At 48.4% G+C, this 23,447-nt stretch overlaps 1 protein-coding gene across 1 annotated transcript in view; it reads left to right on the top strand.

Annotated features, from left to right (window-relative positions):
- Positions 1-23,447, top strand: part of CSMD2 (CUB and Sushi multiple domains 2) — a 287,646-nt gene that overhangs the window by 215,632 nt on the left and 48,567 nt on the right. Inside the window, exons 30-42 of the mRNA XM_086626228.1 lie at positions 317-511; positions 1,370-1,486; positions 3,576-3,689; positions 3,833-3,928; positions 6,016-6,219; positions 6,798-6,922; positions 11,080-11,176; positions 12,144-12,248; positions 15,335-15,453; positions 15,547-15,616; positions 17,981-18,097; positions 19,027-19,236; positions 20,623-20,811. Of these exons, the coding sequence (XP_086482354.1) occupies positions 317-511; positions 1,370-1,486; positions 3,576-3,689; positions 3,833-3,928; positions 6,016-6,219; positions 6,798-6,922; positions 11,080-11,176; positions 12,144-12,248; positions 15,335-15,453; positions 15,547-15,616; positions 17,981-18,097; positions 19,027-19,236; positions 20,623-20,811 (1,758 nt within the window). The remainder of the gene's footprint in view (positions 1-316; positions 512-1,369; positions 1,487-3,575; positions 3,690-3,832; positions 3,929-6,015; positions 6,220-6,797; positions 6,923-11,079; positions 11,177-12,143; positions 12,249-15,334; positions 15,454-15,546; positions 15,617-17,980; positions 18,098-19,026; positions 19,237-20,622; positions 20,812-23,447) is intronic.

Here is a 23,447-nt window from a genome sequence, read left to right as displayed (position 1 = left end):
CAATAGTTAAATCAGAGCTTTGCCTCGTTGATTGGATTTTGGGTGCCAGTAAATATGTGTGAGCCAAAGCCTGCCTTCTTCCAGTATGCTTGTGCTGGAGCTGAGCATCAGAGAACGGTCTGGACCAGAATCTGACCTGTATCATTCCCCAGATTCAGCAGCATGAGACAATGCTTGCAGTCTAAACTCTGCAAACAGTAGCAGTCTTCCCAGTATGTTAAGGTGAGATTACCAGATGAGAAAAGCCACAAAACAGGCCGTGGCCAAAACGTTAGAGCAGCTGTATGAGACCAGCCTGGGCACTTCTCTCCTGCAGAAAACCCCCGGGAGTCGTGCTTCGATCCGGGCTCCGTTAAGAATGGCACACGAGTGGGCACAGACCTGAAGCTGGGGTCGACGATTACCTACTACTGCGACGGAGGGTATGACATCGAAGGGGTCTCCACGCTGACGTGTGTGATGGGGGCGGATGGAAAACCCACGTGGAACAAACCCCGACCGACCTGTACAGGTAAGGCCCAGGGGGAAAAGGTGAGTAGAGAGCGATGTGTTCATCCTAACGCCAGAAGTTTGATGCACAGAGCTGCTTGCAGGGATCAGAGTTGTTTTTTATCAGCTTTTCATAATTATTTTTTTTTTTAACACCGTGAAGTCAGGAAGAGCTGACTTAAATGAGATTTTTTTGGACCTTTTTTTGAGAGAGACAGAAAACGGGACAGAACACAAATTTGCACAACAAATCCTGTGTCCTTAGTGAAAGGTGAGATTTGGGAATATTTGCTTAACCTGATCCCTGCTAATAAAGCTCTTAAGCGTGTGCTTTCCTGGGCAGGTCAGAGTTTATTGACAGAACACAGTTTTTTCGTAGGAGTTCTGTGGGGTTTTTGGTTTATTTTCTGGCTTAACGAGAAAATGGTTTAAATGATGAGTTTGCAGTTGGACCTCCTTAATCTGGGGAGTGTGTCCAGAGATAGCTGTCAGTCCGTGGTGACTGGGGGAACGAAATCCCTGGTGGGGAGGAGGCTGTTCCCGCTGGAGCCGGGCTCCTGCCGAGGAGGAAGCGCAGAGCCGGAGCTCCTTCTGTCGGGTCCTGAGCTCCACAGCCGGGTGCAGAGCAGTGCAACTCACACGGTGGGTTACAACACCGTACACGCCATCCCATAGCCTTGCCATGGTCTTGATAATTAAATGTGAAGCAGGCATGAACTCGGGTTAGGAGAAGCCTTATTTTTCTTAATAAGAACTTGCAGCGAGAGCCGCGGTGCCTGGAGCGAGGAATCGATCGTGGCGGGGGGATCTCACGGCAGCAGCAGAAGGGCTGTTTGAAGGCAGGAACGTTCCGTCATCTCCTCTTGCCTTTCTCCTCCAGCACCCTGCGGCGGTCAGTACACGGGCTCCGACGGCGTAGTCCTCTCTCCGAATTATCCCCAGAACTACACCAGCGGGCAGGTCTGCCTGTACTTCATCGTCGTGCCGAAGGACTACGGTATTGGCTTTGGGTCATTTTTTAAAATCTGTCCCACTGTCTGTGCAACAGTCTTGTTTGGGTCGTGTTTTGTTTGAACCATGTGATAGAATAAGCGTATGGAGGTAAGGGAGACTGGAAAATAGTAAGTGGCACTGTTGGGTGGTAGTTATACTTTGTCGTAGTCAGTAAGGACGATGAGAATTTTCTGAATTTTGAAACCTATCTAAAAATGAGGGGACAAAAGAAGACAAACCTAACAAAACCCACCATCTTGTGATTCCCCTTCCAGTTTGTGCACTCCATCTAGTCATGCAGAGTTGAGAAATCAGCAAAAAATAATTCGTGGTGATCAATGCTAGCAGCAGCCGTGGAGGACCTCTGAGTACCATAAACACATGCTGACTGTGGCACCAAATAATCTGTCTGCACAGAAATGTATAGTTTTGGGGATGTGCAGCTACGGTGCTTACGACTAATTTTTGTTTTAAATAACGTGTAAATTAAATTTTGAAACTAGATCCAAATGCACACCAGATCCATTTAAACAGACCGGCGTTCTTTTGGTAGACCCCAATGCTGGTTAAATTTGGTCAGAGCTTGAATATAAGAATGATCAATGTTCTAGAAACCTGTGAGATGACAGGCTGGATGTTAGTACTGGTTAAATATTTTCTTGTTTGAAGGGGATGTAAAGCTCTTAAAGAGCACTTGCGCTGGCAGGCGAAGGTCTCTGAATTCTGCTGTGTGATTCTGTTCTCGGTGCGGTGTATCGATCCGGTCGGTCCCCGTGGTCTTTTCAGTTGTGGTGATTCCCTTTGAGATAGTGAGGTGAGAAATAGGTACCACGTTCAGATACCACGTCTATAAACTCCTTTCACTCAAATTGTCCTCGTGCCTGTGGGTACAGCTCAGTGCCAGGGTCTGACCAACAAACCACTGCGCTGCTCTTACGCCTCTTAACCTGGTTTACCCCAGCTGATCTTGATCCTGTCTTAAGAAGCACGGTAACTAGAGAGCTGGGCACCCTTGATCTGCAAGTCTGACTCTTGCCCACGGTCGGATGACAGCTAAATTAGTTTCTCTTCTCCACCTGCTGCCTTTCAATAGCTTCATTAAAAACAAGCAGGAAAACCATTAGCAGTGAACGTTACACTTTCCCCATCTCCTTCATGTCTCAGGTTCTGCGTACAGCAGGCATCAGGGTGTGCTGTCGTCACTTTTTCAGTGTGCCCAGCATCAAAGCTGTGCTGGAAACCTGAATGTGAAGGAAACAAATGTCGTAGCTTGGTGGGTGATGAATTTCACAGCAAGAGACCTCTCAGCCCTTGAATCTGCAACTGGGCACTTACGACTTGAAAATGCAAAGCTAGGAGAAGAAACAAAGGGGAGGAAAAAAATCTCCTAAGTGCAGATCTGGGAGGAAAAAACCTGTTGTTATATTCTGGAAAATAAAGATAAGTAACTAAAGTCTCTTTGCCCTGGCTAAAAAAATGCTCTGATCCTCTCATTATTATTTTCTCCCTTTTGTAAGCTCTGCCTGCTCCTCGGTGCATTTGCAATGTGTGCAGTAAGACCCGGAGCACCGCACGGCTCCCTCGTTAGCAGTCTCTGTAGAGAGGCTTAGGACTGACTGTTAATCAAACCATGAGTGTCCTCTCTCCCCAGCAGTGGTCGATTCAGTCTAGAAATTAAGTTCTTCAGGACAGGGATTGTTACTTTGTTCAGGTTTTGTACAGTGCCAAACCCAACGGGAGCCCGCGTCATGACAGAGGTTCCATGCAAATAATAAATAATAATTATCAGTTGATGAAATTATATACCTTGTGTTGCGTAGGCAGGCGGATGGGATGATTCATAAGAATCCCTTTTGGCCTATGAATCAGTGTTAAAGCTCACTGGCAAGTGAACACGGGGGAGGCTGGTTGCTGCTTCTGTTATGCCTACTTTGTGGATAAATAAAGGGCTCCCATCTTCCAGGGCTGTCAGTCAGGCCCTTTTTATCTTTGCCAAGCTCCTGAGATAAAAGGAACTGGAATGCCTGGGCTCCAGGCCCTGGATGTGTGGGATGGGAGTTCCCCGCCCTGACCAGTGCTGTCTCTCTTCGCAGTGGTCTTCGGGCAGTTCGCCTTCTTCCAGACCGCGCTCAACGACGTTGTCGAAGTCCACGATGGTCCCAACCAGCACTCGCGGCTCCTCAGCTCCCTCTCGGGCTCTCATACAGGTGGGGAACGTGTCCCTCTTGCTGCTGGGGAAAAGCAAGCTAAAAACAGAGCCTCCCAGTTACCACCTCGGGCTGTGCCACCCCTTCGTGTAGCTAATACTGTAATCTTGGTGTCTCCTGTTTCTCTCTTTCTCCTCATCCAGGTGAATCGTTACCATTGGCTACCACCAACCAGGTTCTCATCAAATTTAATTCCAAGGGTCAGTCTACAGCCAAAGGTTTTCATTTTGTCTACCAAGGTGAGTACAGTTGTGTTCCGGACATGTCCTCAAGTTGCTCCCAAGATAACGGTCAAAAACACAGCGATGTCTCAAAGTGTCCTGAACTGCTTTTGGCATCCGCGGGTCACTACACACTTTGTCTGAACAGGAGATATCACAGATTAGGATTTTGGTAGCAGTGGACTGGCAGGGCTCTTGGGCTCCTGTGGGTACTTCGTATCCAGACCTTCCGTTTTCACTCAGCCTCAACCCTCGCACGTCCCAGGATAAGTCTCGGAAGTATCTCATTGAATCATGCCCCGACTACACAGTGAGTTCTTGAGATTTATACCCGAGCAATTTTTCCCGCTGGCGTTTTAGCACCTTCCTTGGTGTAAGCAGCTGAACGCTCGTCTGGCAGCTCCGTGAAGCCCTTCCTCTCCGCGTGCGTCTCCTGCTGTCAAACTTGTGCCCCTTGATCCCTTCAGTAACAGCTTGCGTCGCGTTGGGCGAGTCCCACTTAGAGATTTTGAAGCAGGAAATGGAAAGTGATGCACAGAGTAGTGGGAAAACAGAAGGGCTTGCTCACCCCCGCGCTCCGTGGGGTTATCCGTGGTTCAGCCAAGCGTTTACGCGCCCATCACTGTGAAGTGGGGACAGGCGGCCGGGGCAGCCGGAGCCTTCTCCAGGGGCGAAGTGAAGCATGGTTTGGATTTTAGAGTATCCAGAGATCTGTTCTCTTGAATTTCTGCCTAATTATTGTAAAACAACTGTAGTTCTCATAGTAATCGTTAAAGACTTGAGGAAAGCAGAGGTTTTGATGAAATCAGTTCAGATGACCTCCTCCCTCCTGCATGCTAATTCAGAGCTGCACACTCTTCAGCGCTTACTGCATGGAAAGCAAGAGTAAGAGAGCAAGTTGTCCTTGGTTTTGATCTGCCTGGCCAGGATCTGATGGTGTTTACTCTTGTTTTTACACAAATGAGGAGTTCTCTCTCCCAAAGCGTCCCCCATCCAGTGATGCACGCTTAGGGCAAGTTCTCTCAAGGTGGAGTAGTCAAAAGCCTAAAGCAGCTGGAGGTGGAGAGCAGAGCTGCAGGGTCAGGCACGTGGGCACCATTCTTTCCGTGGCTTGGAGAGAGGCCAAGCACGTTCTTTGATCACAAATGGCTGAGCTGGGGTTATCTGAGCAGGGGTACAGACCCATAAGTAGTTTAGCTATCTTGGATCTGCCCAAAGTAGTACATCATCATAGCTGGCTTCTTCGTGCCTCTCCGTTCCCCTCCCCGGACCACTGACACACTTCAGCTTCTTGCTGATCATCTTGTGTGATGCCTGTGATAATGGGTTTGACGTTCATCTCTCTGAATCAAATTAAAATCAAACAACATAGCTAATGTGCTCATCATCTTCACATTTTCCCCCCCTCCCAGCAGCTCAGGCATTAAACACTAATAAATTGTAAAGCATCTCAGGGAAAAATACAAATTGATTTCTTCCTCAGCAACAGAGGTTTCTTTGACTCATTTTTCCCCTCGTTTACCTGTCAGACTCTCCGTTTCTTTCTTTGGTGTTTCCAGTAGCGAACAGGAATGCAGCATCACAACTTAAATTCCCCTTTTCTTTCTCTCACCCTTCCCATCATGAAGGTTGCTTAAAATTGCTGTCCTTTATAGTAATGAGGCCAAGTGAGCTGAGAAACTTAGAGTTTTCTACTGAGGGTCTAGCACTACGTGGCAAACGGACTCCTTGGAGAGTCATTGCTGAAAGCCTTGGTTTCCCTGCTTAGAAATGACCTTTCTGATGCACTGATAAGTTTTCTGAAGGCAAACAGTCTCATCTTAGAAAGCATGCATGGCTCTGTAGCATCCTAGCTGCTGTTAATTATTCAAGGAACTCTTGAATTGACGGAAGTTTGAGTGAAATGTTACTTCTTTTTCTTCTCAATGGTCACGTTAGGATTCAGCGACTCGCTGGGGTTTAGGTATAATCAGGTTCTTGTTGTTTTAAACCTATCTTTAATTTGGTGCTTCCTGTTTCAGAATGTTCGCTCTAACCGTGTTTTATTCCTTTTTTTCTTTACATTTGCACGCTCGCCTGTTGGTTCCTCCCGTCTGCCACGCAAGCGGTTCCTCGGACCAGCGCCACGCAGTGCAGCTCGGTGCCGGAGCCGCGCCACGGCCGGCGGCTGGGCAGCGACTTCGCGGTGGGAGCGGTGGTGCGGTTCGAGTGCGGCGCCGGCTACGCGCTGCAGGGCTCGCGGAGCATCGAGTGCCTCGCCATGCCCGGGGCACTGGCCCAGTGGAACGTCTCGGTACCCACTTGTGTGGGTAGGTGTCTTTGGGTTTAGGGGAAGAAGAGACAGAAGAGTGAAGTAATTTGTGCTGGAAAAGTAAACTTCATCCTTTGGGATGGTTAAAAAAAAAAAAAAACAACCCAACAACAAAAAAGCAAAACACCAATGAAACAAAAAACCCTTCAATTTACTTCATAACTCTTACGTGGAAAAGCCAGACCTGCCTATGAACAAGGGCAGTTCACCCCAAATGTCAGGGGAGGGACCTTTTGGGCCAGTGCTCAGTTGTGGGATCTGGGACAGCATCTGGAATAAATCAGATCTGTCTGAAAACTACTTTTGCCTTCTCTGAAGGAGAGCAGTTCCTGAAGAACCAGTCTCTGGGCTGATGTCCCTGGTGTTCCCCGCACCTGAGGGCCATGCACTGCTTGTGTTAGAAGTTATATGAGAGAATTACTGAAAAGAAGATTATTCATACAAATCTTATCCTTAAATCATAAGCCAATTATTTTTTCTTCTTTTTTTTTTTGTCCATAGGCAGGTGTTTTAAAGAGAATGTTTTAGTATAATGCTATGGCCTTCCGTGCTCAAGCATTACTTTGCTTATTGCAGTGCCGTGTGGTGGCAATTTGACGGAACGCAAAGGTACCATCCTGTCCCCTGGCTTCCCTGAGCCCTACCTGAACAGCCTCAACTGCGTCTGGAAGATAACGGTCCCCGAAGGAGCAGGGATACAGGTACAGGGTCAGCAGCTGCCACGTCAGCTGGGGAGGAGGACGCAGTGCTGGGGCACTGGGAGAGGCGGCGTGTTATGGCGTTGCTGCTCCTCGCAGGGAAGAGACCAGTTGAATGTGTAATTCTCTGAAATCAGACATCCTTTTGCACTGGCTGCCAAAAGTGGGTAATATTTCAATGGATTTTTGTCTCCTGGAGGCACTCTCCGTGGGAAGTCAACTGGAGCCACGTGGCTCTTCTGGTGTAACAAAATAATTGTGGTATTTTGGGCATATATCTTTATACTGCTTTAATTATGCAATGTTGAAAGCTGTGTAAGCTACACCAAGGAGGAGTTGCTTGCTCGGGGTGCCTGCGTGGATTTGTTGTGCCAGCAGAGTTGCAGCAGTGTGATTATACAATTACAGCTTTGCTCTGCATTGTCTCCAGGTAAATGAGCTCTCTCTTCAGGTCTTTTTGTGGTCCTTATCGTTCCTCTGCAGAAATTGTCCTGCAAGCTAGAGGATGTTGAGAATTAAGCCCAACATCAGAGACCAAACCTTAGATAGTTCCCATTCAGCACGTAGGTGCCTTGCCCTCGCGGGAAGCATCTCACCGTGCGTTACGCTGACGTTAGGTGGCACACAGGAAATCACAGAATGTCAGGGATTGGAAGGGACCTCAAAGGATCATCTAGTCCAATCCCCCTGCCGGAGCAGGACCACCTAGACCAGATCACAATCTTGGATGTGATGGATTGAAATGGATTCTTTAACAGGTTCATTCCTTCCACAGGCCTCATTGGCAGAGGGTTTCATCCTCCTTTACGCCACATTGTCTGCGAGGGGTTTGTTCATTAAGTGCTTTTATTTCTCTGTCATGTGTTTGCTAATGGATTTGTAGGTGGGTTCCTCCCTCTCTGCACCACTCGCAGCTGTTGGCACACAGCAGTTGTGCTTCTCTCAGCAGTTTTATTGAAGCATCAGCTCTGCCTTGTTGGGTTGTGGTTCTGCTCTCCCAGATGGGGCTTCTTACCTGGTGCCACCATCATAACTCAGAACCCAAAATTAAACCTGGGTCTGGGATGGTCAGAGCTGGTGAGAGCAGCACTGGAGGCTTCACAGCAACATAGCACAAGCCTGGAGAAACACTCTGAGCCCTCTGCCAGGCTTTTGCTGTGTCCAGTCCAGCAAATTCTGCTCTCCTCTTTGTTTTTGAAGCCATTTAAAATAGTATTTTCAAAAGCCTCAGAGCTCACTGTCGATACTTTCCCGTTCATCCGAAATTTTAGCCGTTTTCAAAACCCCCAAATGACAGGAGGATCCGTTTAGCTCAGCCAAACGTCTGAACAGTCGAGGCAGTTTGCAAGTTGCTGGGGACTCCTGGGACCAGGAGGTGATAATTCCCTTAATTTTTAAAGCGCTGTAAATAGATGTCTGTGTTCTGCACCGCCGCCTTCCGAACGCAAACCCTCGCCGCGCGTCTCAGCCCGCGGAGCTGCTGTTGCACGTGTCTGCAAAGCGTAGAGGAAAGCAGATATTGCAGGGGGCTGTTAAAATTGTGTCTGTATTCATGAGTGTTTGCTTCTCACCTCTTTGGAAAACATAACGCCAAAGTGTTTTAAAGGTTTGTTGGTTGATTTGGTTTTGTGTTTTTTTTCTTTTTTCCTCCCTTCCTGCTGCATGTGATCCCTTGCAAAGGGAAATAGATGTTTTGGGGTCAGCAGAATGCGTGCGGGCAAAAAAACGTGTATCCTGTGGCTGAGCTTTAACGCTGCCAAGCCGTAGGCTCAGTGTCTAGGAAGGTTTTGGTGAAGGCTGGACCGTGGTCCTTCAGCGTGAGCCCTTTTACTCTGGTGCCCATTTGGACCCGCACCCATGCTGGGGTCTCCGCTTCCAGACTGGTCACAGGGTGACGTCTTCCCTCACGTCAAACCAAATCCATCATCTTGCAACACCGGGACTTCCACTGGAAGTCTGCTCTGGGGGAGAAAGGCATTGCCAGAGGTATTGACCCCCAGGAAGTAAAGCAGCCCCGCGATGCCCTGTGCAGGAGCTGTCGGTCGAGGGGCAGCCCAGAGGCAGGGTGATGGCCGCAGAGCCGGGTGCTGCGTAACCTGTCTCGCTTGCATCAGCTCCACTTCCCCGGTCACCCACTTTTGTGCATGAGATGTTCTTGGTTATTAGATAACTAATTTGAGCATCAGTTTACCCTCGTTTTGTACAACAATTAAAGGTTAAACAACTGTAAATCGGAGGAGGAGGTGAAATTAAAGCTTTCTTGATAGTGGCGAGTCGCTGGCAGGATTTTTATGTAATCAGTGTATGAGCTAGTGCTTCTGCCATGAATTATTCATTCCTGGAGCAAACCTTCCTGAGTGAATTAATTTATATACGTGGCAGTAAATAGATGCAGATCCCTTGTGAATCCACATGTCAGACGAGAATTAGGACCTTAAAAATGTTTATTCCGTTAAGTAAAGGGGGGGAGTAGAATAAATAATTTAGAAAGTGTAAGAGCAAACAAAATGCACATTCTTAATCCACGTTTTCTTTCAATAATGCGAATCACAACAGGGGTGTAATTATGCAGCTGAAAGGTATCGACGTGGTCAGTGTGATCAGTAATGGCTCTACAGGGGTCACTGGGATTTCTGCTAGATGAACTCCACTTGTTTTTGGGGAAAAAAAAAAAACTTTGCAGGAACTTTATAGCCTTCTTTATTATTCAGAATAAATCAAGGAGGAAAAAGATTAAAATGGCAGAAATAATGGGGTTTGATTTTATTATTTTTCTGTTTAAAAGGAGTGTGTGTTTTATTTAATGTTTAGCAGGGCAAAGGCAAGCGAGGTGGTTGAAGTGGATGAGTAAATACAGAATAAGAACTCTGCAGGAAAACAGGGAGGGGGTTTTATGGGACATGCAGAGGGCAGGGAGCGTGTGTGTGCACAGGCACACACGTGTGTGTTCATGCAGTCAGGATTTGCAGTGCACTCACATCTCTTCAAAGCCGTTGAGCCCAGCAAGTGTGTCCTGCTGAGCTCTGTGCTTCAGGGAGTGATTCGGTTGAATTCTGCAGGACGATGCTGATCAGAGGCATTAGACTTAGTAGGAAATCTTCATCCAAAGAGACCTCAAAGAGTTGAGGCTCTGCAGTAAGCACACTTGTGAAGGCTGGAGGCAAGGGGAGATCTACCTGCTGAAGTTCAGGTGTTCTCCCCAATCCTGGCCGTGGTGGATCTTTAAGGATCCTTGTTATTCAGGTCATTGGCCGAGAAGTTAAATTTGAGGTGTACCCAGTGTTGGAAAATTCCATCTAGAGCTTATAAATTAAAGTTTTTCCAAATACTGCTGGTTTCTCTCAGCTTTGCTGCCTGGCACGCTCAGGCTGTTCACCAAATTCGATGTACAGCACAGCTTGTTTTTCTGAATGGGGCACTGAACACTTGGAGCTCCCAGTGCTTAAGAATAAAGGCAAAATCTGTTTTAATGGTAATCAAAGAAAACAAATCCGTGCAATTATACGTGGATCTGATTAAGTATGAGGGCTGCTTTTCAGTCTAAATGCAGATTTATCAGATCTTGTAGTGTTACTCATTTAAGGATTGCACTGAAGTTCTAAGTAATGGAGTTGAGTGACTTCCTTGAGCCTCCAAACCTTGTGGAGCCTGGCAGAGAAAGGTGGGAAATTTGAAAATGCAACTTGAGTAATTTAACTAAAAGCTGAGAAACAAGGCAGTCGCAGAAACTTAATTGGGTTAAAAAAAAGCCTTGTGGTTTAATGCGAGTTTCTTTGTTTTTATTTTAGCTCTTGGCTTGCTACTGGTTGCTTTCATATGAAAGAGTTGCAAAAGTCTTCAGGGATTTCTCAAAACAGAAAAAAATGCTCAGATTCTCAGCTGCTGTAAATTAACTGTGAAATTAGAGGAGCCCTCCCTTTGTAGCAGCAGAAGGCAACACCCTGATAAGGAAGTTTGGAGCGTAGTTTGTTGGAAATTAGCTGTATAACCCAGTGGTTGTAGTCAAAGGCAACAGGTCTCAAGTTCTCCCAGTGCATTAGCAGATAAAAAGCCCCAGGGTGTGTTGCTAACTTCATTAGTGGCCCTTCCATTGATACTATTTTGGTTTGTTACCATGACTGCAAGAGTTGCACCGTTACTTTTTTCTGTTTTCTCTTCAGATCCAGGTGATCAGTTTTGTTACTGAGCAGAACTGGGATTCCCTGGAAGTGTTTGATGGAGGAGATAACACAGCCACCATGCTGGGAAGTTTCTCTGGTACGTGTTCAGCATGACGTTCAGTGAAGCCCATCAGCACGTGCTCGATTCTGTTCACGTCAGCTGGGCTTCAGCACGTAGATAAAATTAAGCACAGACTTAAGTGCTTCAAAAACTCGGAATAGATTGAAGCGTGTGCTCAAAGGGAATCATGTGCTTTGTTGAACTGGGAATTTCACTGCTGTCTTCCTGCAGAAAACGTTGCTAGAGAGCCTGGAACACAAAAGCAGCGGGGTTAGCTTTGGGTTTTTTGCAAAAACCCGTGAGCACTCCCACAGCCTGGAAGCAGGAGCTCCCCCCGTGCTGCTGGGTTGGGGGGGTCAGCTCAGACCACTGCAGGTCACCCTGATGGGGCTGATTTGCACCAAAATGGATGAAGGGCTACAAAACCCCCTTTCTTTTGCTCGGCAGTGGCTTTCAGCAGAGCAGGGAGTGTTGAGCAGCCCAAGAGCATTGTGAAGCTTCTAAACAGCAGAGCCACTCGCAAACTGATGGCCCCGATTTGTGCTGATTTAATGAGCAGATGTGCTCAGCATCTTTTGAGGTTGGCAAGGAGAAGGGTGAGGCATAAAGACCAGCAGACTCGGTGTTTGAGATAGAACTGCTTTGACCTGCTGCAACAGCTTCCAGGGAATGAGGCAGGAGAAGGAATCCAGCCCTTGGGGGGGACCTGCGCTCCACCCACTCTGTTTCTCATCACTGGTTCCCTTCTCCATGCTTTTAGTCTGTCTGGTCTGTAAGTGGTAAAACTTCACATGATGAATTTCATCAGTAGACTTTGAAAAGGCCATTGTGGAGGGGCCTTGGGTATTTCTCAGTTGGCCTCATTAGAACCTGATCAAAACCAACAGAGCTTGTTAAGTTAAAGGACTTTTGTTCTCAGCCTCTTCTGCAGCTAGTCTCCGAGGACACGGAGGAGGAAAAAAGAATCCTCTTCAGTATCTTTGTGCACCTCTTGTTTTCCCAGGAACTACAGTGCCTGCGTTGCTGAACAGCACTTCAAACCAGCTCTATCTGCATTTCTATTCGGATATCAGCGTCTCTGCTGCTGGCTTTCACCTGGAATACAAAAGTAAGAGCAATTCAGCCTTGATCTCGCAGTTCCTCTGAGCGATGGGGAAATGGTTACGGAGCCGTTGCCTTGTAGGAGTGGAAGCTGCTTAGTGGGGAAGGGGCGGTGAGCCTGAAGACCCGGGTGTGTGTGGTTCCCTGCTCAAGTTGCAGAGAGATGGTGAGCGTTAAATGGAGAACAGATGCAGCAGAGAAGATGTGGGGTCATGGGATGACCCTCATCATGCTGCTGATGCACTTTGTAGCACCTATTTGGTTTCTGTGTTGTAGCACAGGAGGAGTTGTGGAGGCCAAAGTATTAAAAATTCATGGAGAATTGGCCTGTTCAACACAGTGCTGTCATCTTTGCTCGGGAAGTGCCTGAACTGATGGCTGCCAGAGGTCGGGAGGGACTGCCTGCTCTCTGCAGTCTTTGCTACGCATTATCCATCATTGCTGGAAACAGCATGCAGGGCTGGATGGACCTTCATAGGATAGTTCCAGTTGGAAGGGACCTCAGAGGTCATCTCATTGAACCTCCTGCTGAAAGCAGGGTCGGATATGAGATAAAACCTAGATTACTCGCATAATTTACACGTCTTTACACCATCTGTGCTTGAAAAACTCCAAAGACAGAGACTGCTCCTTTCTCCCCATCTATTGTGTTGGCTTAGCAAGTTCATCCGTTATGGATTATGCCAGACTCCTTGCAGAATGGCAGTGCTTTGCTTCTCGGGGGTCTAATGCAAAGCTGCATTCAGTTCTTGGATATCCAGACCTGAGAACATCGGTACATGTGATGATATACAGAGACAGCATTTAAAAAAAAGAAATCCTCCCTGGTAAGAGAAGCTGACTACAACTAGAAGATGTGACACGAAAGAGAAGAGTCTCTTGGGAAAGGGCTGTCAGGTTTGGGTAAGGATGCCAAAAATTCCTTCTCCTCCATGTCTGTGTTTTGATCCCTGCTATCGGAGCAGACATCCGTTTGGGAAAGCTGTGCTACAGCCAAGGTGCAGCAGATCACGGGGATGGTGGCTGTTGTCCCACGGATGGTGCTGCACCCAGGGCTTGAATTATTCACGTATAGCCCGGCAGCAGTGCGGTGCACAATGGTGCACCACCAAGCAAGTGGGTGCAGAATGGCAGCTCTCAGATCTATCCAGCACAACTAAACTGGATGTTTAGCTGGCAGTCGGGGAAGGAAGCAGGCTTTGCGTTTGCAGAGAGACGGGTGCGACAGGGCCAGGAGCCAGTCTGGTCGATGTGCAGCTCTTGGGGGACTGGTTAATGCCTGGTGATGGTCTGGCTCAGTTCCTGCCTTGGTAGCAGCCATGGGGAGCTGATGAGATGTGCTGGGACTGCTGTCTCTGTTCACACAGTCTTCCTTGGGGCAATGCAAACGTAATTGTTTCTTGCTGGACACCGTGCCTGACAATTGGTTCTGATCACAAACCTTGTGTTTGTCTCCGAAGCCAACCAGTGTTCTGTTTGTTTTTTCCAAAGCAGCAAATAGATTTGAAAATGCGTTTAATTTTGTGTAACAGCCACAGAAATGGCATAGCTGCTTGACTGCAGAGACTCTGTGCTTTTAGAGGGCCAGCTAGTCCTGAGCTTTCCAGGTTTTTACCAGGTTTGCAGATTGAAATCTTGCATGTTAATGGATCCAGCAAGATTGTGGCAACCAAGAAGACTGGGGAGAGAAGGTGTGTCCCAGATTGCTCTCTGCGAGCTGGAGAAATAGATGTCCTTACAGAAGTTCTCTTGCTGCGACTCATTCTCCGTTTCTGTTTCAATATCTAGGTTTGTTGAGGATTGTATTATCCCACTGCAACGATCATGTTCAGGTTTTTCGTGAGGCTTGGGATTATCAGACTTGCTTGGTTTCTTTGCTGAGAAAATTAATAGGTGTTGATTTTTAGGGCAGCTGGAGATAATATATTTTTTGTTTTACTCGTACAATTGGAATTTCCCAGCTCTGAGCCCCAGGTTTGTCTGTGTTTGGCTAGAGGTGCTGCAAGGAAGTTTTGAGCGAAGAGGTAAAACACCAGCGTCTGTTCCCTCCCCTTTCTCCCTGCTGGATTCCTCAAGCAAAACTCTTCTACGTGCTCGAAAGCCAAAGCAGACCAAGAACAATTCAGGACTGGGTGAAACTCCGTGCCCGCTGATCTGAATAGGAAGTTATTTGAAGCTGTTTTCTCTCTTGTCTGTCTGAAGGTCCAGCCATGCAGCCACGTGTGCGGAGGGAGGACGCGCTTTCTGCTGGGAAGCGTGACTCGAGGTGTCGGGAGGAGAGTCAGCATCTCCTCTCTCATTTCTTTTCTTTTTTTTCCATCTGTTTTCGGTTCAGCCTGTGGACTTGGGGGTTTCAGCAGAGCATCAGCCCTTGCAGTGCTGCAGAAGGTTGTCTTTGGGTGGCATCTGCCAGCACTGAGGGCAAGGGAGGTGCTGGCAGGGGGCTGAGGTGAGGTGCCAGTGGATGCCTGTCTTTGTTTTATCTCCCTTTGGTGTTGCAGAAGGAAGAGGAGGTGATGTGTGTAAAGGGGAGAGCACATCACCCAACCCACGACTTCGGGGATGGTTAATGGGTTTGCAGCAGGATATTCCCAGTTGTAAATGTAGCTCAGGTGGAAGTGGGATGTGTGCACATGGTGTAACACGAATATGGACCTCGGATGGGATGGGTCTGTGCTGGGTGTTTTGGTTTGTGAACCGTTGAGAATGAGGTGGTCTTTGCTTTGTGGATGGACTTGCTGTTGCAGGTGCAGCTCTTCCATCGAGTCATTGGGGTTCAGTCAAAAACGTTTGCAGCCACGAATCGCAAAATGATTTGTAGTGACTTTGTGCATTAAACGTGTGCTCCAGGCAAAGTAAAGGCACTAGATGTGAATAGTTCTGGGTTCTGGACATACCCTGTAACGCAGGGGAACGCTGTGTGATCTCGGGGGTGTCTTGTTGGAGAATCCAAAGACCGTGGGACTTTCCCACCCAGTGGGTTGGTGAACGGAGGAATGGATAAAATGAAGATGTGCGTTTCCATTCCTTCTGCCTTCAGCACAGACCCCATCCCTGCTCCCCGGAGCACTCACCTTGCTCTTCCCTTCGCAGCCGTCGGTCTGTCCAGCTGCCCGGAGCCCCCCATCCCCGGGAATGGCCTGAAGATCGGCGAGCGCTACTTGGTGAACGATGTCGTCTCCTTCCAGTGTGAACCGGGCTACGCGCTTCAGGTACTGAACATTTTCCAGCAAAAAGAACGAGAACAAATGTCTGGGATACAGGGAGACCCTCCAAACCCTGTGTCTGGTTTTCCTCCCCTCCAGGGCCACTCTCACATTTCCTGCATGCCAGGCACTGTCCGCCGCTGGAATTACCCACCTCCGCTTTGCATCGGTAGGACTCTTGTTCTTTCATACCTAACAGATGTTTATGGTGCTTTTCTAGAAAAAAAGGTAAAAGTCTGAGTTAGAGAAATGCAGGTTTGTTCTGGAAGTGAGATGGAGCATGAAAAAAAAAAATCTTCATTTATTGCAAGAGGAAATTTCAACGGACGAGTCCCTCAGGGCCACCCAGGGTGCTTTGTTTTGAACGCTTAAAATGTGGCTTTAATACAAAATGTAAAATACAAAAACATTCTCTCAACAAAAAATTGATTCAAAAGGGAAAACCTGGAACTACTTTATACTGAAAGCGAGTTGATTCTATGGGCTGAAGGGATTTTTTCCCATCTTAAGCAAAGATCTGCAGACTGTGGTTTATTTTTATGAAATACATCTTGGTATCACTAAAACTGCATCTTTTACTGGGGTCCATTTGCTCTCCCAGTGTCTCTGAACTGCACCCCTTGGTGCCTTGCTGTCCTCACTTTGGTGCCTGGCAGGTCCTGTGTGACCAGCAAGAGCCCGGTCAGTAGCCCAGCCCGCCGCTTGCCCGCGGCACCCTCCGAGGAGCAGGGCTGACCCTGCCGAGAGAAAAGGACCAGGCAGTCGATTCCCACCGCGGAAGAAATAAGCCCTCATAGAGGCACAGAGGTGAAGGGAACTTGCTGGAGTTTTTGGATTATTTTCATTATTTTGCTTTTAGCAAATCTAGATGTTTAATATTCATATTGCGCATTTTACAGCTTTGAGAGAGACATTTATGCATTTAATAGCTTTAGTTAACAGTTATTTCAGGCTCCTGCTGTTCTAGCTTACATCATTTTGCTTTAAAGTAATTATAAGAGCTAACAGTTCTTTTATCCGATGATCTGCGGGCCAGGAATAAATTCAGAGACATTTGCAGCAGAACGGCTGGGCTAAAGGACCTGTACCCATGGGAGATGCTCTGAAAGAAGTCAGAAGCCCTTCAGCTCAGCGTTCGAGCTGAGGGATCCCAGCCTGGGGAGGATCCCAGGATTATCACCTAGCTCATGAGTAGCTGAGTGACTACAGGTTTCAAGTTTTCTTCTTTTAATGCACATCGGTCACCCAGTTCAGTAGGGTTTGCCTGGTTGGGCTGTGCCTACTGGGCACTGTCGCAGTGTAAACACCGGAGCGATTTAATTCAGATGTCTGGGTTTGGACACTCATGACCAAGCACAGTGGTACAAACACCCATCCACCTCTCTGTCCATATCTCTCACCTTGCATCACGCTTGACCAAAGAAGGTCATCCAGCGTGAGAGGGGCATCAACACAGCTCTGCAGCGAAATGTGGGTCACAGTCAGTGACCAGTGTCTCTTATGGCGATGCTGCAGCACCCCATGCTGATGGTCCTGAGGCTCGTTGGCATGTGCTAATCGTGCACTGATGTCTCTAAACCCTGTGAAGGGCACCACTGGCTGCTGGGCCCACCAAAGCCAGCCTTTGGTTGTTCCTTTGCTTGGAGAACAGCTTGCTGCCCTGCCGAAGTATGCTGATTTTCTTTTGGTCTGCTTCATCCAGAAGCTTGACTTCTAAATAATTTAGTAGTAGTTCTATTAAAGGGCCATTAAGAGGAAAAAGAAAGAGAAACCTTCTGGGAGAAACCTTGTTAGTAGCCAGTACACATGTAGTGAGATATTGGACAAAGAGAATCTGTACCTTCACTGTCAGAACGTGTTAGGAGCACACCTGGGTGTGTTCAGCTGGGTGGTATTACCATAGCAAGGTAGAGGTCATCCAAATAAGCATGAGAAGATGCTATCTGTGTTTAAATTTAATGTGATGCCTTTTGTAAACATATTTTTCTGTTGTCATCTGTGGATCGCTTCTTGGTAGGGAATTTACTTCAGTCGGTGTGCAAACACTGTTCTGTATTTATCAGTAATTGCCCAGAGATGGACAAGTATCGCGGTCAGGGTAGATCGGGTAGCCAGGAAAAGAAGGAGCAGTAACTGGAATCAAAATAGCATCAGTCTGTTTCTTCAGAGTAATTTTGTTAGGTGGTTAAAAATTCAAACGAGTGCTGTGCGCACGATGTGCGCCGTTACGGTGTCTGTGGACAGAACAGAGCATCCATCTCGCCTCTTGAGGCTCAGATCTGTCTCTCCCACTGTGATTGCTGACACTGGATCCCTGTGCCCAGACTTTTATCTCCAGAGGGCAGGAGAAAGGCACATGCATTAGTAATGTGGCCATGCAGTGCCTGGCAAACTTTGTGCTAGTTTCATAGCAGGCTTTCCTTTTTCTTGTCTTAGTTTCTAATTTCTTATTCCCCCTGCAGCTGGCTGGCCATGGCCATCGTCCAGAGAGAGCTGTAAGTGATCCCCACCATTAACACTGTTGATTTTACAGCCCAGTGTGGAGGAACAGCAGAAGAGATGGAAGGAGTGCTCCTGAGCCCAGGGTTCCCGGGAAATTATCCAAGCAACCTGGACTGCACGTGGAAGATATTGCTGCCAGTGGGGTTTGGTGAGACAGCTGGGTTTGGTGTGATGCTATCACAAAAGAGGTGTTAGGAAGATACCATCCCTGTTCGGTCAGCACACGGTCAGTGCTGGATGCACTGCTGCCAAGAGGAGTTAGAGAAACTCTTCTTGTTTGACCCCCTGATCACGCTTTCTTTGTGTGGTGCTATGAAATGATAAATATTTTTTTGAAAGGTGGTGACAGGTCACCATGGGGTGTAACAGGTTGATATGGATTTGTGGGCATCCTCCGAGTCAGCTGTAACATCCTCCCTTAGTGTGCTTGCATACTTCTTCAACTTCTTGTGCTCGTAATAGCCTTAAAACATCACCGGTTGCATCACCCTTTGTAAACGTAACAAGTGACCAAAGCTCCTGTCAGGTTTTGTCCCACCTCAGCCAGAGGTTCACGCAGGCATCAGCACGTGCAAAATTAGGCTCTCCCCAGCCCTTAGCAAGAGAGAAACTTGCCCACCTCCAGCTCAGCTCTTCACCAGCCAGGAGGTGGAAGTATTGCATGCCTGGAAGAAGTGCTGACTCTCCCAGTTTCCTGAATTAACCCTTCTCCTCCTCCTCCTCGTGCTGCTGGGGAAACGGAGCCACCTGGCTTGGTCTGTCCTGCCTCTGAGCTGCTGCGCTCGGCTCAGCGAGGGGAGATCCAAGTAGCTCTGGCCTTGCCTTCCTCATTTCTCCGGTGTCAGGCAAGGGAGAGGTGTGCACAGGAACTCCAGCAGCACGAAATTCCAGGCGTTAATAGCCTGGGCTTGTCTGAAACCAGCAGGACCTATATAGGTACAGGAATCTCTACCTCCAACACTGTAAACGTGCTCCTGCTGATTGACCCGGCTGTCCTGGGCATCGCTGGGTGGGAGGGCTGATGTGGTAAGGCTTGGGTACAGCTTCAGAGGCAGACTGCTCCTTCCTCCTCTCCAGGGGCCCACGTCCAGTTCCTGAACTTCTCCACTGAGCCAAACCATGACTTTGTCGAAATCCGCAACGGGCCGTACGACACCAGTAACGTCATCGGGCGGTTCAGCGGCGCCGAGATCCCGGGCTCCCTCCTGTCGACGTCTCACGAAACCACCGTGTACTTCCACAGCGACCACTCGCAGAACAAGCCAGGCTTCAAGTTGGAATACCAAGGTAAGGAGGCCACGGAACGAGCAGCGGTGGGACAATCCTGTCCCCGGGTGCTAACGGTGAGAGTAGGTGTCACGGTCGTTGCTATTCTGTTGAATTAATTCCATGAGGACTTAATCCAAATGAGTGGAAAGGTGTTACATGAAGGCCGTGCTTAATCCTAGTAACTGGGATCTGTTCACCCAGACTTATGCCCACGGCAAATAACAAATGTTCCTGGAGTGCTTTGTGACAGCGAAATGCCTTTGAATTAATTCCAGCCAGATTCACTTAGGTCTTGGCTCTGCCGACTGTCACGTGCAAAGAGAAGAGTCCTCAGCACCCATGAGTTTGCTCTGGAGTTTTGCAGCTGCTTTTGAGTCTCAGCTGAAGTCCAGACGTGTCTGTAGGTGCAGCCTGGCCGTGTGCTGGGTAAGGCTGGTGGGGTACTGGGCAAGCAGGTGAATAGCCGAAGGGTACAGTGACAGGGCTGCGTGGATGCCTGGAGTGAAAGGAGGGAAATAAGTCATTAAAATCATAGAATCATAGAATGGTTAGGGCTGGAAGGGACCTTCAAAGGTCATCTAGTCCAACCCCCCTGCAAGGAACAGAGATATCTCCAACTAGATCAGGTTGCTCAGGGCCTCGTCCAGCCTGGCCTTGAACGTCTCCAGGGATGGAGCATCCACCACCTCTCGGGGCAACCTGTTCCAGTGTTCTACAAAATCAAAAGATGCCCTCAGTGCAGTTTTTGGAGATGATGGGGGAATGGAGGTGCCTACTTGCTTACCCAGCTTGAGTCCTCGGGCAGCTCACTGGTTGTGACCGTGGTGTCTCCTGAGCAGCAGCTGCTGCAGTCTCTGAAGCCAGCGAAGTGAGGCCCTGGAAGTTTTTCTTCTCTTGGTGGATTTTCTGCTCTTTGGAGGTGCTGAACTGGGGCTGTGCCCACGTGAGTCTTTGCCCCGTTGAAAGAAAATGTGAACTTTTGTCCCTGCTTGATCCACAGCTCTTCCTCGATGGGTGTCTTTGCAAAACCTTTTGGTCTTCTCTGTCCTTGTGTCCTTGGCATATGGGAAAAGGATGGGGCAAAGGATGCCAAGGGCAGATTGTGTATGTTGTAGTGGATACGATTAGATGGGCTTTGCTGAGAGCCAAGTGCTCCGGCCGCTGCCTGGGAGCAAGATCTGAGGAGTGGGAAAGGTGGAGCATGTGTCTCCAGCCAAGGACTGGCAAGGGGCTGACTCCCCAGAAATAGCAATAAAAGCTGCTACTCGTGCTTAATTGCACACATTAAGGAGGAAGAAGCCAAGCAGCATGGTGAGTGTACTGTTCCCGCTTTTGTGCGAAAATACAAAGTTTGAAACATTTCTCCTTGGGTTTTATGTTTGTCGGTTTTTTTTTTATTTCCAGCCTACGAGCTGCAGGAGTGCCCTGACCCCGAGCCTTTTGCAAATGGTGTTGTGAGAGGAGCCGGTTACAACGTTGGCCAGTCCATCTCTTTCGAGTGCCTGCCTGGCTACCAGCTGATCGGCCACCCCGTCCTCACCTGCCAGCATGGCACCAACAGGAACTGGGACCACCCGCTGCCCAGGTGTGAAGGTATGGCTTTGGGGTCACCCCGAGAGCCCCCAGACAGGCGTTTCTGGGGAGAGAAAAGCCTTCAGCTCTCTATTCTGGCCTCCTTTTGAATCATTGTTTTGTAATCGGGCTGAAAGTTTCCCTGGAAAGAAAAGCATCGCTGGAGGCAGGCTGGGAACGTGCGCTTTGAATAAAGCCTCGACCCCTGAGGTGCTGCAGCATGTTCTCGGTGAGCTGATGTTCAACATGTTCCAGCCTAGTCAAGGAGAAGGTTTTGGAAGTTCAAAACAGAGGTGCATCTTTTGAGGTGGTGCGTGGGAACCTCACGCTAAGGGTGAGGGCTGTCCCTACCTGTCAGTCTCACTGCTGGTGCTGGTGGGAGCTGGGATTTCGGAATGAAGCAGGCCAGGGGGTGAGTATTGTAATCGTTCTTGTCTGCTTTATTTCTTCAGCAATGTTCAGCTGCTGTTGGTTTAGCATTAGTACATAAAAACAGTCCCTGGTAAAAGACCATGTGGCTCTGGGGGCTCTCAGCGTAGGAAGATTGTGTCCCTGTCTGTTCTCCGTGGTGTGCCAGTGATGGCATCTCCAAAATGACCCAGATGGGAGTTCTTCAGCCACCTTGCTGGTCTCCTTTCTGAAGACCGTGTATGCTGGGAGGGCCCCGCAGGCTGAAGGAGTTGGGTCTGTGTTCCAAGCATCGAAGCTCAAATGTCCATATTTTCTCTCCAAGCCCCAGTAGGGCTGTTTCAGCCTTTCATCCTTTGGGCCAGTAGACCGAGTTTTGTGTGCTTTGCTTTAGGAGGTTTTCATACGAACCCTTAAGAAGTTCAAGACTGCTTACTGAAGATTTCCCACCACACTTCCCCAGAGCACTGACCTTTATCCCAGCCTCTTTACAGCCCTCGGTCTGCAAGGAGAGAGGAGAGGTGATATTTTTCCTCTTTTAAGTCCTGAGTCCTTGAACCCCAGAGAACACAAAGCATGAAGAACCAAATCCTCAGCTGCTCTTTCACTGACCCCGGCAACGCAACAGCGATGTGCGTGAGCTGGGAAGCTGCCCGGTGCTCAGCTGGGTGCTGCTGGGAGGGTGGGGGCTGGTGGTAGCAGGATTATGCCCTCATCTACCTCAGGCATCAGGTCTACCAGCTACAACGATGCAGTTCTTCCTGCTTTGTTGTGGTTTTTAAGTAGCTTTCTTGCTCTGCAGCCCTTCCATAGCAGAGAGGGGTGAGGGCTTAGGTACAGTTTTGACCATCGGCTTTTTTCATCTGGTGGGCTGTTAGTGCTGCTAAAGTCAATGCAGAACTTTTCCTCTTCTAGCTGTTTCCTTAACTGGTCCATTTTTGCATAGCAGCAAGCAGTGAGGACTTGCTGCCTTAGGCTGTAACCACCTCACCTTTCCCAGGCAGGTCACAGCTGAAAGCTCTTTTAATTAAAAGAGAAGCTGTAATTCCAAAATAAATGCACAGAGGCTGAGGCTTCCAGCACCACTGCAGGGAGTGTTCCCAGTGAGCAGCACGCTGCTGCTGCTTTGCAGGGTGGAAAGAAACTTGGCCCCCAAGGTTTCTTGGGTGTTCGCTTCAGAAAATGAGCGTATGGAGTTACAGAAATGCGCGTGCTTTTCTCAGCTGGGCAGACCGTGGGATTTTGAAAGCAGAGGAGAACCAGGCAATGGATATACAAAGCCTGGCTCTAACCTCACATCTGGCACATCAAGGACCAGGGTGTAGAAATCTGTGGAACTACTCCTGTATGAAAAAGAGTGAGTGTTCAGCACTGGGAGGGAGAATGTGTTAGGCTGAGCCAGGGACTGGGTTAATGCAGCTGCGCAGCTCCTAGAGCAGAGCTGGCTCAGGTGGATGGCACTGCCTGCACTCACCCTGCTCCCGCAGTTGTTGCAGGTTACCAGTAACACACTGTGGATGTTATTACCATTTCAGTTGAGCTTCTGTGCCGGGGAGGTCCAGAAGCTGATGCTTGTATGTGGGACTGTCAGAGCGAGGGACCTGCTGTGGCCCCTCCTGCCTTGCCTTCAGCAGGATGTCATCTTCCTCTTTCGCTGCCTGTTTCTGCTTGCCTCTCTGTAGTTTGCAAGTTCATTTGGAGCTGGAAGATAACCCAGTGCCATAGAACTTGTCGTCTTGATTAATGAATCGGATGCTGCTGTCATACAAATCATCATTTCCCCCCTGCTCAGATGTGCTCTGGTGAAAAGCCAGCTGCTCCGTGGTTCTGGTCCAGGCCCCGCTGGATGAACAAGTGGACAGATTTGCCCGCCGGTGTGATCTCATCAGGAGCTGTATTTTCCATGCATGGGTGCAGACAGCTGGTGGAGCCCAAAGACTCTTACTGGGTCCTAAGATAGAGTTTATTTGCACACCTGGCTATCACATCTGCACAGAACACCCTGACAGTCTCCTTTCAGCTCTGAAGCACTAAATAAACTTCTTGTAATGGGATTAAGTTGAAAATGTTAGATGCCGTTGTGACAGATAGGAATTATTCGAGACAAGCTAGGCCAAGGTTTTGGGGCTGAATTCTTCAGAATTGCTATAATTTTATTTAAAAAAAAAAAGGGAAAGAAAAATGGGAAATAGAGGATCTTCAAGAGTTACTGTTTTGGGGGATATTTCTTCATGAGGTTTGTGTTTCTG

This window comes from Tauraco erythrolophus, chromosome 24 (assembly GCF_009769465.1).
Source record: "Tauraco erythrolophus isolate bTauEry1 chromosome 24, bTauEry1.pri, whole genome shotgun sequence".
NCBI classification, from domain to species: domain Eukaryota; kingdom Metazoa; phylum Chordata; class Aves; order Musophagiformes; family Musophagidae; genus Tauraco; species Tauraco erythrolophus.
The sequence above is the reverse complement of the archived record's forward strand: the minus strand, read 5'-3'. Positions and strand labels throughout refer to the sequence as shown.